At 36.3% G+C, this 15,963-nt stretch overlaps 1 protein-coding gene across 2 annotated transcripts; it reads left to right on the top strand.

Annotated features, from left to right (window-relative positions):
- Positions 671–14,561, top strand: LOC110403144. 2 transcript variants are annotated; one of them, XM_021406012.1, is made up of 10 exons: positions 692–961; positions 1,794–1,900; positions 2,897–2,986; positions 4,746–4,933; positions 6,576–6,681; positions 8,132–8,305; positions 9,031–9,130; positions 11,399–11,487; positions 12,426–12,552; positions 13,337–14,561. In XM_021406012.1, the coding sequence occupies exons 1-10, from the start codon at positions 947–949 to the stop codon at positions 13,343–13,345; spliced, it is 1,005 nt and encodes a 334-aa protein (XP_021261687.1). In that variant the 5' UTR covers positions 692–946; the 3' UTR covers positions 13,346–14,561. The 2 variants fall into 2 exon arrangements, with proteins under 2 accessions (XP_021261688.1, XP_021261687.1); XM_021406013.1 differs by lacking the exon at positions 1,794–1,900 and having other exon boundaries at positions 671–961.

Genomic DNA, 15,963 nt, shown 5'->3' with positions numbered 1-15,963 from the left:
CTTATGACACACTTCTGAGTCCTCTTTTTAAGTCTGTGCACCTTACAGTCTTTGTATGGTGTTCAGATCCAGTATGCAAACCTGTTGAATACTGGAAAGTTAACCTAGGCACACCTGTTAAGTTGCATTCTAAGACATGGTTTTATTAAATTTTAGTGAACCACTTTTACACATTTGAGAGGCATTCCATGGTCACATGAAGTTACAGCTTATTCTGAAAGCCCAATCAAGTTTATATCTATAGAGTACCACAATAGGAGTAAGAAATCATACTGTGATTTTTTTAATGATGTATATTTTGTATTTTTGAAAAATCCAATGTCTCTTAAAGGACTGGATCACAGGGCAATATTTTATAATATAAATATATTTTTAAATTACTGCATGTTTTTTATTTATAGTTGATTGTATTGCTTATATAGAGATTTGGCATTTGTACTGTCATTTTTTTTATTTACCTAAAACAGATTGTGATACTTTATTTTGTGATGATATTGTGAAGCGTCTGAAAATAAAGGGTGATAAGATGCTTTTCAGCATTAACTCCTGTATGTTTCCTCAACTGTTGGGCCAATTGTCAGTTCCTTTTCTTTAAAGAACATCTTACAAGTTAATTAGTAAACATGACTAAGTCACGTATGTTTCATTAATGTCGGGGAGGAAAAAAAACCCTCTCATGGAGTGCTGGAACAGCATTACTGGTAGAAGTCATCACTACATATGTGTACAGTGCAAACATGCAGTACGTATTAAAACTCCATTTTCAGTTGTTTATGTGTGTTGAATAATGAAAAGTGCTTCCATCTTCTTTTCTTGGATAATTTCTTTTCAAGAATGCTGAAGCTCAGGACTGAGGGGAAAAAAAGGCTTTTACCCATATTGGAGGAATGGCACGTTCTATTTAAAGAGTGAGATATAGAAAATATGTTTACTGCAGTATGACTCCATGGTAGTCTTCCAGGTAAAGTAATTTCTCAAGCCAAATGTCAATAATTAAAGTTATATATGGTGTGAACTACAGTACGACTGCCTGAACAAAAAAAAATGTGTGAACAAGGAATGTGCCCATTTTAAATGTCATGTTGTTGTTATGACTCTTGAATAACTTGGTGGACATTGTAAAGATTTTTTTAATACATCAGTATAGCTATCTTGTAGTGACAATTGTGAGTATTCCTCAATGCCATTAAAATACAAAAATATGTATTTTAAATCAAAAAAGAAAATGTGATACTACAGTGTCTGCTCTTCCTAAAAAGGAGCATTCATATGTACTAGATTGTGCATAATTTTTATTTTAAATTGCAGGGTTTTGGCAAAGAAAAGCCTAGGTAAGTTGCTTGAAGTAAGCTGTAGTCAATGAAATAGTGTAATCATAACCATTTGAGAAGTTACCCTATTTATTGTTTGTATAACCACAGTACTGATGAGTTCTGCCAGTAGACCAGAGCAAATGTACAAACGAAACTGAAATGCTAGGCAGAAGGAAATCTAAAAATTGGCAAATCCTGAAACAACTGAAAGAAATCCTAGATGTTTCCCTTGCTGTGATCAGATAATATGTCTAACCAGAGGCTACCATGTTTTTAACTGCTGCTAACTTTCATAAGCTTTATTTGTAGTGGTCCTAATAACAATACCTGAGAAGTTTTTAGCTTACTTTCTGTGCCTCCTTTGGAACCTCTGCAACTCAATAGTAGTAGAGAGTGTATTACCAAAAGCTGTCTTGAAGCTGTTCTGGAATTAGGATTACAGCTAATGAGCAGTTGGCCAGCTTTGACCTGTAATTTCAGTCAGTAACTTTCACGGAGTCACAGAGTTGTAGAAGTTGGAAGGGATCTCTGAAGATCATCGAGTCCAACACCCCTGCAAAGCAGGCTCCCTGCAGCAGGTTGCACAGGTAGGTGTCCAGATAAGGAGGCTCCACAGCCTTATAGTGTAGATGTCATCTATATGTAGACTGTAGCTGTAGAATGTATAATTTGATTTTGAATGTTCCAGAAACTTGGACAGTGAAAGAAAGGTGTAAGCTGTGAAATGAAAAGCTTAAAACTGTTTAGGTCTACATGGCATAAACTTAATCCACTGTTTAGTTCTTATGTAAGTAGGCATTAAAAAGAAAAACCTACTGATGGCCTCTCTGACCCTTCTGTGAGGCCTTGTCCAAACCTGCTGCATTCGGTAGAATCCCACTGTGCAATAGACAGCCAGTAGTCTGTATTTTGTAGTGCACTTTGTTAGAACAACTCACCTGAGTAAAATCTGCTAATTAAAGCCTTCCTGCATCTTTTGTTTTAATCAAATTTAAAAGCCTTACATAGAGCTGCTTGTTTATCCCACAACATGAAGTACCTGTATTTAATGCTTAGCATTCAGTAATTGTGAGTTGGAGCCAGAGGGAAAATTTCATGTCATCTAGAACAACAAAGCACGTATGCAAACAGGTACTTACACTTCTGTGTTACACCTGAAGAAAGATTACACATTTGATTAATGAGTATATGTTAATTTCTCTTTTCTTGGATGAGAAAATGAATGTGATGCCAGATCTGTTGTGAAACATTCTTCTGATAGAGCTGAAGATCTAACTTTCAGTCAGAGCAGTATTGTTTGAAGGATGTACAATATACTAGGCATTGATTTTTACAGATAATTATTTATCCTTCTAAAAATAAAGGTTAATTTTTACTTTTCATTGTTAATTTAACTATGCTTGGCGTGTCTTTGTAAGCAGCTATTTCCTGATTTAAAAAAAAAAATAATAATCTGTGCTGCTGTTTTTTGAGTACGAAAAAATTTCAAGAGCATCATCCTTAGAACTAATGTTTGTACTTCAAGCCAGCTAATCTTTCACAAACTTTTGATGTATCCCCATTTATTGTTGTGTGTTCTTCAGGGTGACAAGGCATTCACACAGTGACCGCAGCAGATCAAGGATATTACTGTGTAGTGAATTATTTCCAGAGAACAAGTATTTAATGTTAAGGTAGGACAAAATTGTCCTTTGCGTGTGTGTGTTTCAGCCTACTGTGGAAACTGCAAGAGTAATATTGTGTAAACTGAGTACAGTGTGACCAAAGTGATCCTTTGCATTAACGTTATGTTAAGGTACTGAATGGACTGTCTAATTTTGAAATTGAACTACTTAAAAACATATTTTTAAGTTGTACTTTTGAGGAGGAATGCCCTTCTAAATCCTCTATAGTAGGTCAGCAGGAAAGATTCTAGTAAGCCTCTAAAAAGTGGTTAAGGGAAGGCAATATCATGGGAAAAGATGCCACATCCCTGTCTAAGTTGTTGCTGATGAGGTGGAATTTTAGAACAGTCCTGAATTGTTGCTGAGCAAATTTGAAAGCAGCTTGTGGTGCAAGTGTCAAAGCCAAGCTTGAAAGAAAATGGTCCCAGAAGAGAATTGGGAACTTGAGGCTGAAGAGGTCCTGAGAAAACCAAAAGTAAACATTCATGTGAAATAAATAACGTTTTCTGACATATTAGTTCACTAAAGTCACAACAAAATACCTGCAGAAATTCCTATCAAAGAAAACCTTGGAGTAGTTTGTCCTTGCAATGGAGTGGCAGAGGATCAAACAGCATCGACATTCATTGAGATAAAATTAATAACAATAATCCTAACGCTGATTTCTGATTCAGGAGAGTACAAGTGACTTCCTAGAATCTGAGATACTTATTTATCTTAGTAATGAACGAATGTTCAAACTTGGTTCTTGCCAGAACATATACAGGACTCCTTGACACAAACCTCTGCCCAGCTATGACTTGCGCACTTTTCAAGAAGACCAATAATGTGCTGTCACTGAAGTAGATGTATACATGTTGTCTACTTTTTTAATAATCTAGGGAAGGAAGTCCATGCTATTAAGATTTTAAGTTCCAAATGTAGTAAATTGAACTGCTGTGCTTGGAACTAGAATTCGGTGCAGTTATTCATGGAGAATGGGCATGATTTTTACCTTCACATATGCAGACAAGAATATCAAAATAAAGCTGCAATTTGGACTGAAATAAAAGTGTAGTTCCACATCTGTGAAAAGAAGAGATGCAAAGAAAGTAGGAAATGGAAAAATTCTTGTCTAGTAAGTTCAGAAATGTTAATTTCCTTTTAGAATCTGATTGGAAAATTCATAATTATTATGGGAATAATGAGAAAGAATATGCATGCTATTTCATGTCGAACTATGAGAGAAGTTTTGGAAAAATCATGACATTAGAAGTTAAGAAATCATGAAAAAATTGGAAAAGATTGCAACCATGTGTTGTAATTAAACTGGTTGTGGGTTGAAGAAAGGGATGTCAGTAATATGCTGTGTGCTGCTATAGTGTCTAGCAATCAGAGAAGCCACAATTGCAGCCAGATTTCATTTGTTTAAAAAGCAACGATGTCTTAAGACCAATGACAAATACAAATAACAAGCTTCTAGTATTTAGGTTTACAGTCTTAACATATTTTAAAAGCATTGTATATTCAAGGAACTCTGTATTCAAATACGTTCAGAGTTGCTATCTTTAAAAGGTAATATACACCTAAAAGGAGAACAGATAAACACTTGTGACAGATACGTTAGCATGTTGAAACTCATGTTATTAAAGGAATTCTTTTCATAAGTATTCAGAGATAGGGTAACGAACATTTTATGGAACTACCTGCTTACCGTAAAATGAATTCTGGTGGAGCAGTTACCAGGAAGTTGTATCTGATGCAAGTTAATTAGTAATTTGTTTTATAGAGATCAATGCTATAAAGCAAGCTCAAAATCCATGATCTTTGACTTGCTGTGGTCAACAGCAGTAACAGAAACTTCATTCTGCAACGTCTGGGAGAAGCCATCTATTACCACACTTGGCTTCAGGATGTCCGTTCTTAAAGTCTTGTTTTTCATTCTGTTGGTGGCCGGTGATTCTCTGAGTCAAGAACGTAAGAAATGCATTTTTGCTTTATAATTTGCTAGAAGAGTGATGTTTCTATGGAATACTTGGCTAACCTTTAGTAGTACTCCTGAATTATTGCAGTTCTAGTCGCATTGCTTCTGAGTAAGTTCTCCTAACTGCTTAGGTAGAAATAATTTTTAATTATGGGAAAACAATGAAGTATTGAGATATTTGTGCATTAACTGCTTTTGTGCATTTGTTATGAAGTGTTTCATAGATTTTGAGTTCCATACTGCCAAGAGTTTTGGACCGTTTAAGCCAACCTGTCAAATGGAATATATTTTAAACATGTAAGACAGTTTATTTTTTGAGTTAGAAGAAAGACTCGGTATGTGGATTTTAAAAAATTGTACATCCTTTCTATAGAAAGTAAGTTTCAAAGTTTTTTGAGATTAACACGGAGAAAATGATCAGTAATTGAGAACATGAAGGCAGATGCATTGGAAACATGTTTTAAATGAAGACTTAATTATATGGAAGTATTTCTGATTCTGCTATATATAGGACTGAGGGAGATTTCTTGTTTTATGGGAGGTTTTCCTATATATCATTTTTCTTTAACCCTTTTAAAAAAATTAGTGTTATAAGTATTGTGAATGACTCAGCAAAGTGTTCTTTAATGAAATTGAATGTTATGACGTTAATTCAAAGGGCTTTAAAAGTTTATCTTATTGTGAAAAGTTATTCAAAATAATATTCAGCTGTTTTGGTTGTTGTCGTCATTTTGGTTTTTTTTCTATCGTAATGATGCTTAGCCTTGCAATATGCAGTCTTTCAGTTCTAATTCTCTTCCTGACGTTTTCCAGTGGTGTCTTTCAGGTGATCATTTAGTTGTCCATTCCTTGTAAAGATTTCAGGTGCATGTCCCTAAATCTTAGACCTCGCCAGCTGTGTACTAGAACTTCGGGTTCAGCTTGTAGCTTGTTGGTGTGAATGCAGCGTTCAGACCAATCCTATCTAGGAAAGAAACAGCCAGCAAGGAATGTGTAGGGTTGTGTAGGGCTGAAATGACAAATGTGGTAACTTCTGAGATTTGACAAAAGTTTGCTGATGAGGTAACTATTTTTAGATAGCCACGTGCTTCTCTAGAACTGTAAGCAGTTGTCTTCTGGAACATAATTTACAGCCCACAGTGCATATCCAGTAAAAGAGTTGGAGGAGAAGCCATATTAATGCAAAAGAAATCCTTTAGTTTACTAAAATAAGAAATAATAATCTAAAAGCAAACCACATGAAAAGATTTTGCTTGGGTTTATAGTTAGAGGATTTGAGGCCTAAATGGATGTCATGATTTCTAGTCTTTACCAACAATCTAGAGATTATACATAGTACAATTCATATATAGCCACATTTAAATAATGTGATAGAAATTACAATAATATCAGCCATATACTTTGCTGGCTATCTGGAAGGTTGCTGCAAATTCAAAGTAATTTGAGCTGGTAAGCCTTCGTGTCTCCGATCATTTCAAAAGTTTAAAGGAACAAGTCTCTGGGAATTAAGATTTAGTATTTTTTGCAGTGTTTTGTATGACGCTTAAATTTCTGATGTAATTGGAAATACAGCCTGATAACAGTATGTTGCCTCTTAAGCTGTTTTTCTTTGTTGTTGGTTTTTTTAATTTACAGCCAACTGCACTGCAGTTGAGGACTTCAGTGACTGCAATGGCGATAGCAGCAGCTTCTGTCCTATCAATATTCCATGTCAATGTAAAAATGAAAAACCTTTTTGCAGGTAAGTCGTGGTCTTATTTCCTATGTAAATGTGCTTGTTGAATACATTGTTAATGAAGAACAAAATTTAGACCCAGCATTGTGTTCCATGAAAGTAGATGTCTTCGTTCATAGTCTGCATGAAATTGTAACTGCTGGAAAGCATCACAGCTGAGGTCTGAGTGTAATCTTTTTTACAGTATGTGATTCATAGTTTATATAATCACTATAAACATCAATTTTCCCACAATTGCTATTGTCTCAGATATTGTGCTTTAGAACTGAAATATGTAATGACAAGTTTTCTTCTCAGATTAGTCAAAATTGAAGTTTCAAAAAAATCCTATGTATAAACATTCTCCAAGATGTGTGTGCTTATTTCCTTTTAAACCAAAAGTCATCATATGAGTAGAAAACGTGGCGTTTCTGGTTTTTTTTTTTAACATATAATTTGACCATTAGACTTGTTGTAGGAAGTCAGCAAGAAAATAACTGGTCAGAATTAGGAAGCTCATCTAATTAAACTGGTTGACTCGAAGTAATTTCTCTGTGACCCAGCATAGTGATCAGAAGGACCAACACAATGGAAAAGGCGTTACAAAAGAGGTGGAAGGACCAGCACAATAGTAGGGTGCTACAAGGGAAGGGACGGAGGTTGCTCACCCATATCAGAAGATTCTGGGTTTGCAGGGAAAGGCTTCCACCAAGGAGGGATCTCCAGGAAGAGATCCTTCCTCAGGGGCAGTCAGCCCTTCAATGAGGCCTAAGAGAGGTGGAGCCAGGCTCCACCCCTTCCAGTCACACAGTGAATTGCTTTCACCTGTGCTCCCAGGGCTGACTGGGTCTTTCCTCCAGGTGCTCAATCAGTGGTTCAGGCCATGACTCCGCAGTTCCCATACACCCAGTCATAATGTTCTGTTGTTTATTTATATGCAGCTGACCTCCGTTTTTAGCCAATATATCAGATTAGATAACTGAGTGTACTGCCTAAATTTTACTGCAACTCCAGTAAATAAAATGCTACTTGAAACTATAAATGTACGTATTTTAAAACATATCCAGCTCCATATAGGCGTTGCATATAAACTGAGGTGAGATATCTGTGTATCTGTTCTGGAGATAGTGAAGGTTTCACATGTTTATGGATGATGAAAAGATCCTTGACTGGAATCGCTCTGTGACTAGGGTTACATACTATGTTCTCAGCAGAGCTTGTTATCTTGGAAAAACTGCAATGCCAACTTGGATATGCAGTTCCTGGTTGACCCTGAGTCTGCATTTGCATCATATCTAGAATAAGATGGGTAGACATTCTCAGATCAGAAACATCTTCAGACAAACTGAAAAAATACTGAATCTCTGGACTCCTGCAGTGTCCTATAACGAATAATTCTACAATAAGATATTTTTTCCTTTTTTGTATTACTTATTTTTAAATTAAAATAATGTTGCTAAAATATTTTTATTTGCAGATGTGATTACTACAGAGAGGGCTGGATGGAGTATTGGTACATGGGTCCCAAATGTAACCAGCTTTGGAACACACTGGATTTAATACTAGTAACTGTTCTTCCTGCAGTAGCCCTGGTTTTCTTAGTTGTTGCAATATTTCAGTGTGTCTACTACTGTAAAGCTAAAAAAGCCAGGTAAGTTACTCTGGCTACAGTTAAAAAGGTTTTTATAATCAAAACGAAAGTAAAGCAAAAGAAGTCTGGTAGTCTGATTAATTTGTAACTTCTTGATATTTAAATCAACAAGTTTACCATATAGCATCCTTTACCAAAGTATTCTTTGCACAATTTAAACCTAAATCAAACATCTGAAGTTATTCATCTTTTACCACAGTATTCAGAACTTCCCTCAAAGTCATTGTTTCTCTTCCTTACACAAGCTTTAAAGATTAATATGTGCATTTACTACTTTTAACTCAAGACTACCAAATCTTGCTGATGTATTTGCTGTTAAGGATTGGCTTGCTTTCCTCAAGTTCAAAAACAAAAAGGGAATCAGGCTGCTAAACACTGATGAGTCCTGCAGATTAAACACTATTCTGACCAATCTTTGGTCCTAACTGTTGGCAATTTGAGCTGTTCTTTGCTTTCAACACTGTCTTTGTTTACACTGGAATCTCTCCCAGTTCTGTACTAAATATTTCATTTTTTCCATCTTTCCTTGTGCCCTGTTAGCAAGTATCCCTGGTACATCCTGTGTTATTGAAGAACTGCAGTATTACACAGCTCGCACATATCATTGCCCCAATAAATCTCAACCAATGGTACAGTTTTAGAACAAATCTGCAGCCCATAAAGATTCATTATGACCCACAAAACTATTGCTAATGCTCTGAATTCATGTTCTTCCTCCCCACCAGGAAGCAGACAAATTCTCCGTACCTTGAAGTGCACCATAATCCTACATTTAGTCCTGAACATCCTGGTAACCTGGGACATGCTTCTCAACAGCCACCAAGGGTAAGAGATGTTGCGTTCTGTGTATCACATGTTCCTCTTTCTAGTGGAAATTGAACTTGTGGTTGAACAGAGTGGTGTCTGAACAGCATAAAGTTGTCCTCTTGTAAAGCTAAAGATAATCTGAGTTTAAGATATTAATATTATTTGCCCAGTACTTGATTTTCAAGGTCATCTAAATGCATGAAGCTCTTCATCAAGCATAAAATACATTCAGCTTGCATAGAAGAAAACGAACTGGGTATTGAAACCATGTCCAAATAAATGTTTTCTTTTAGGCCAGTTAGAATATCAGTGTTAAAAAGAGAGAGAACTTGGATGAGAGCGCAAGCCATGTGTTATGGCCTTTTTCCTTGTTTCATCACTGTTCTCTTCCAGCTGCTGGGTGAACTAGTTTCAGCCTGATCAGCTCATAAACTCAATCATTGCATGCTATTACTGGTAATACTGCCAGTAGGAGTACACAGCCAGAGAGGAAGAAATTGTTACTGTCAGATCTGAACCCGTTTAAACTGCTTGACAAGCTGCACCTACAGTTCCATTGTTTATTAGCTACACTTCACCAGAGGAAAGACTGGCAGGACACGTAGTACATCTGGAATTTCAGCATAATCAACATTGATTTCTGTATGAGAAGAGACAGAGAGCAGTCATTTCTTACACTGTTTTTAATGCAAGGTCTATGAAATCAGGCTGAAGTTTTAAGTAAAAAAAAAAAATAGTGCTTTTTCTAAAGGTGTGTAGACCTGCAACGTTCTTTGAATGTGGATCCGCAAAGGGCCAGGTGTTGCTTTCTGGACTAGGCTAACTGCTGTGCAAGGTTTCTCCACAAGGCAAGGCGTATTTTACAACAGAGATTGTCACTTGAACTAGTGGTTAGCGCAAGAGAAGGTGGATGAATACCTTTCAAAATCAGAACAGGAAATGTGAAATAATAAGGAAGATGAACGGGAGTACGTTTTTGTGTGTTTGTACTCACTTCCTCATTCTGTATTTGAAGTGATTATTTAAAGAGTGTATACTGTCTGTGGACACTTTATAGGCTATAGAGAAATGAAAGAAGGGAATGTAGCCAGATACATTATTTTCTGTTAAATACATTTGTGAAGTATTAGTATCTTGCAAATGGAGTATATTAATGGGGAAAAAAATGGCATGAGCCACCTTCACCAGCAGATGGTGCTGTTTAATTTTAAATAATTTGGAATGTCATGTAATTAATGCTATCATTTTCAAGATGTGAATCAGACCAAATTTGCACATCTAGTTCAGGAAAGAAATCTTATTATAAAATGAACTACTTTGGATGATGGTTGCGATATGTCCTGCTTCCTCATGATCCAGACAGCACATTGCCGCCCAGAGACAGATGTTTCTGCCTGCCTCACCTCCTTGTTAGATGTGATAGTCATGCAAATGACTATCACAGTGGCAGCCTCATGCACTTATTATTCTGTAAACTGGGGAACCTTAACCAAAGCTGCCTGAGGGAGGCAAGAGAGGAAACTGAAATCTATATCTGTGTCTTAGTTTCAGCTGGGATGGGGTTGTTTTCTTCAGTGTCTGGTATGATAGCTCCAGCTCTTGCTCTTGCAAGTGATCTTCCCTGAATACTGCTCCTCTCCTGAGTGTACTGTATTTTGAAAATTGCTTCAGGTCGTTAGATTTTGAAACAAATATACCTTTAGCAAATGAATAAAATCCATTAGTTCTATGATGAGTATAGAACAGACCTTTTGTTTCCTCATGTTGTTTTCATTATTCCTTTAGCAATATGTCTGGGAAGACAGAAGCCAGTTTAAATTACGCAGCAATATTCATTGATCTTCATTATCAAACACTGTATTTAGTTTAATTTTAGACTCAGTGTTGCATAAATCTGAGGTAAATCCCCTGTTATATCTGGGGTGGCATCTTCTTGAAATGTTTAATCATAAGAGACTCAACAGAACTCACTGGACTCGATAAGACCCTTAATTCCTAGTTTACCTTAATTTCACAGACTTACCTGGGTACTTCTCTGTTATGTCCTAGGTGTACATTTTCCTCATTACTCAGATACTTAAGGGTCTTCCTTCTGCTGAATCTTTTAGATAAATTGAATTTATATATATTAAAATATGTCTATAACAAAAACAGTATATATTTTGTTACCAGTAAAGAAGTCATCCTACACATCTTTTCCACCAAAGACAACTGTGAATATACCATGCCTAGTGAACTATTTTTGTAATCTGTTGTTATTTTGCTCTGTGCAACCCTTACATATAGGTTGCCTGGACTGGACAATTGCCAAAAGCTGTACTGAGAAGACAAGATTTTGATGATCAACCAAGCCCAAGTTACTTAGATAATGCTAGGTATGCTCTTATTTTTCCATCTTGTTTTTTATGATTTTCACTTTATACTTAGGCTTGAAAACTGATAGTTTCTGTGTAGTTTTGCTAGTGGTGGGACAGAGATCCAGTAAATGTCTAAGCGTTTGACTAGATAACTTGCGTACATTATTTTGTAGTTTGAGTGTGATAGAAAAGGTTGTAAGAATGAGCTGGCAGACAGGACTAAATTTGTCAGCTTTCTCTGTAAGAATTCAAATTACATTAGTGTTATGTAATGTTTTTAAAGAATGTTGATGTAGTCTGCTTTCCTAATGCAATACTAAAATGAAGAAGTCTGTGTGAATTTCATTCTGAAGCTAAATTCTAGAGTACTGGCTTATCCAAAGGCTTGTATGATTTTACTCTAAAAATTTTAATTCTTTTTTAGGAAACATTTTCCTTAGTTTTGCTTCCTCACTTCAATCTTCCTCACTAACATCCACCAACTGTTGCATATACTACCTGCAATTTTTGCAGAGAACTTGTTTCCCATGAGACAAATAAATGATAGCTTAAATGATAGCAGAACATTTTCCTCACAAACAGCAGGGTCCTACTGCAGAAATGGTCTGGAGCTTTCTGATATTTTGGTCCATCAAGAAGGCCTGAATTTTTTTTAATACGAACATGGAAGATGTTGATAGTTTACTTATCATGATGTATTACGGCACTGTTCAGTATAAGTTTAAAAAAAAAATCCCAAACAGAATACGTTAATGTCTTTAAATTCACTTTCGCAGTATGAGTAGTCTTGCAGTAAAAGGAACTTAAGACAGAACAATTTGTTGTCTTACTGCAATAGGCTCGATGTCATGTATGCAGTTAATAAGCTTCATTATTTTTATATTTCATTTTAAGCAAATACTTTATCTAATTTACATCATACACTTTCTTTACAACCTCTTTTCTCTGTTGCATAGCCCCAGGTATTCTCAGCCACCGAGACCAGACTATCTTTCCAGCCAGCAATCCCAACAATACGACAGCTTTGTCTATCCAGGCAACAACAGACCTTATGCAGGTTATGCAGAGGAGAGGCAGTATTCGGTACGTACAAAAACCACACCTACACTTACAGAATTGTCAGTCCTGGTACTGAGAGCAATTTATGGTAACTCAGACTGGTAGGATTTGTGTCGCTGAAAAAGGATGTGAGTTAGTAAAAGGCCTAAAAGTTCCTCCTCCTGTACAGGTATTTTCCTCAGGGATATTACATAACTGCCAATTCCATTCTAGACTATGTAAATTTTACAGCAGAATAGAATAGAGCAGTTTGCTTGGAAGGGGCCTTCAAAGATCACGCCTGCTGAAATGTTTTTAAATATCATAAGAATCATATCATAGAATGGCTTGGGTTGAAACGGACCTCAAGGATCATCAAGCTCCAACCCCCCTGCTGCAGGCAGGGCTGCCAACCTCCACATCTAATACTAGACCAGTCTGCCCAGGGCCCCATACAACCTGGCCTTGAACACCTCCAGGGATGGGGTATCCACAACCTCTCTGGGCAGCCTGTTCCAGCACCTCACTGCTCTCACAGTAAAGAACTTCCCTCTGATATCCAACCTAAATCTTCCCTCCTTAAAACCATTTCTCCTTGAAATATTTCCAAACCTGCTTCAGTTTGTGTATACAAAGTTTAATACATTGTTGTTTGCATAAAAATAATTTTCTAAAGCTCTTGGTGAGTACACATTCATAAGAACTACATATGTCCAGATACTAATAAAAGAAATGTATAAATGTAGATTGATTAGATACAAATATTTTAATTGCATATACACTAGGAAGTGTATGTCATGCTAACAGTTGAATTCTAATCTCTTTCCAGAGATACTAATACCAGAGCTTCCTTGATCTGAAGTGTCTCAGAATGCTGCATGATCAATGAATGAGCAATCCAAACACTGAGAAATCAGTAAGGCCTTGCATACATGGACACGGAGAAAATAGTAACTAGTAGAGAGCACTAAAAGTCATTCCAAAAAAAAAGTGTAGAATTATAAAACAAAACATAATTACAAAACTAATATCAAATTTATTTACTGTATAACTTATGAAAGTTTAACTTTTTTTGGATACCTGATTTCACAGTTTATACACTTATTTCTAAGAATTACTTAAATTGTTGCACATCTATCTTGACGCGGTTTTTTTGATTAACTATGTCATGAGCCTAAATAACAAGTACCTGTTAGATAAAGCTGCCTTTTCTGAGAGGAAACTCATAAGAAAGAAGAAAGTCTTCCCAAAAATTCAGTATGAGAGGTGACAAATATGCATGCTAATCATCATTCTTCCTTCATTGCTGTGGGTTTAAATCTATATTAAAAAGAAAAGAGGAGTTGCTTTTTTTTTCTTATTTCTTAGGAAGGCTTGTCAAAGACAGCTGCTGCCGAATACAGTTTTTCCATTTGGCTTTCCCATTTATTTGTGATGTTTGCTCCTCTCTGAATCATCTATCCACATGCTAGTGAGCAGTGGTTCCTAGAATAATGTTTTAAATAAGACCACAAATTTCTCTGACTGAAATTATGGAGATTCTTCAGGCCATTTTAGTGTGTAGAATCTTTTGTTCCCTTATAGATGTTTCTTTTTTTTTTTTCCCCAAAAGAGCCAATAGTTAAGGAAGAAAAACAACAGATTTCGTACAAGCTCGAATGTTTATTAAAATCTGTATTTTTGTGTATTCCAGTATCCCAAAGAATGAGGCAAAAGGGAAGGTTCTGTTGTCAGGTGTAGCCACCTAGTCTACTGACACTAGCGGCATTGCACGAGTGTAACCAAGGCACTTAGGTTCTCATTTTCTCAAGATGCATCAAATACTGCAATACTGATACAGCAGCATGAGCCCGTGAGCCCATTCTGCAGTGCCTTGTTTCTTTTTCACCTTATCTTACTTAGCCACCTTGTTGATCCTAACAGCTCAAATGTTTTTTCTTTAAAAATACAGTCTTTCTTTGCAATGTCTTTTGTGAATAATGAAAATAAATGAAGCTATGGAAAATTGAGTGCCTTACCACTAACTAACAAATAAAAGATACTGAAGTCCTGGATATCTTTCCAGTTTTCCAAAAAGGCTCAAGCACGTTATTTCAATATTTATTCTAAATGATTATTTTCTTTAATGCTAGGTGATGTGTGAAACAATAAGAAGACAAAATAGAATCTTAAGGTTTTTAGAAACATGAAAATATTGACATTTCTTATTTATAAATCAGAATTCCCTCCTTGCAACCAGCTTCATGGCTTAGCTGCATTCTGGCACTTTCTATGCTCTCCACTATATAACTGTCAGTTATTGCCCAGACTATACTGGCTTTCCTGCGCGGGTACACTGGTAGAGAAGCCAGAAACCTATCCAGACCCCTTTCATTTTGCTTTCTTTTCCTCAAAAAAATGTAGTGAATAGGTACAGCTTCCTAAAAATGGAACTATGGCTCCAAAGCTGGCAGTTTTTTCATAGTGCTGTAACTTACCTGCTGTCCTGACTAGTAAATCTCCAGCCATTATTGTTTTTTGTTTTTGCTTTGGTTTCTGGTAACATTTAAAGTGGGTAGGTTTCACCAATTTTACTACTGTAAGAAACCAGCAGGTATTTCAGTCTGGACCTAAAAGATATTGAGGGCAGATAGAGTAATTTTTCATGAATAGCTGAAAATGCATTCACCAAAATTCACTGAAAAGATTCCAAGGATTTTTTGAATGCAGGCAGCTTGTAAACCTGCATTGCATTGTCCTCTGAGGCTCTGTGCAGCCTCGAACAACGCCTTTACATGTCAGCATTAATAATTTTCTTGCTGATTAAAGCACAAATATAAAATATTCATACTTTTAACATCCACAATCAGCTCGAAGAAGCATCTTGTCTCACTGAAGGATGAAGCATGGAAGAATTAAAATTCCTTTTACTTGTGTGACAGACTGTCCTTTCTATAGGGCACATTCAGTGAAAGTATCCTACTATCATCCCGTTCCTTTTCAGTTTCTATCAGAAATAAGTGAAAATAGTTCTGCCTGCCATCATCTGAATCATAACAAACTGTGGAGGTTAGATCCCAGGCTATCAGTTTAAGCTATTAAGACCCCAGAAAGTCAGGTCCCAGTGTGTCAGAATTTTGTCCATGAATTATTTTTTCCATCATTTTTAGCCTCCAGTAGCGCCGTAATTAAAAAACCTCTGGTTGTTACTGATCTCTGGCTCCATTCACCAATCTGTGGGTAACTATAGCATTTGAGAGCTCAGTTTCATATTCCACCTCTCCTTTGCAAAGGCATAGGAGGAGAAAGAGATGAGGCAATCCTGTCAAATATACTTGGTGCTGGCAAGAGAAGAGCTATCTGGAGGTACGTGCTCATGCTGCTTAAACTAAAATGAATACATTTTCACAGAGAATGAAGCTTTCCTGTTCAGACTTCTCTGCTCTTTATTCTTCAGGCAGATCAAGGGTTGCAGGA

The sequence above is a fragment of the Numida meleagris genome, chromosome 8 (genome assembly GCF_002078875.1).
Source record: "Numida meleagris isolate 19003 breed g44 Domestic line chromosome 8, NumMel1.0, whole genome shotgun sequence".
Taxonomy (NCBI): domain Eukaryota; kingdom Metazoa; phylum Chordata; class Aves; order Galliformes; family Numididae; genus Numida; species Numida meleagris.
Note: the sequence above shows the minus strand (reverse complement) of the source record. Positions and strands in the feature narration are given on the sequence as shown.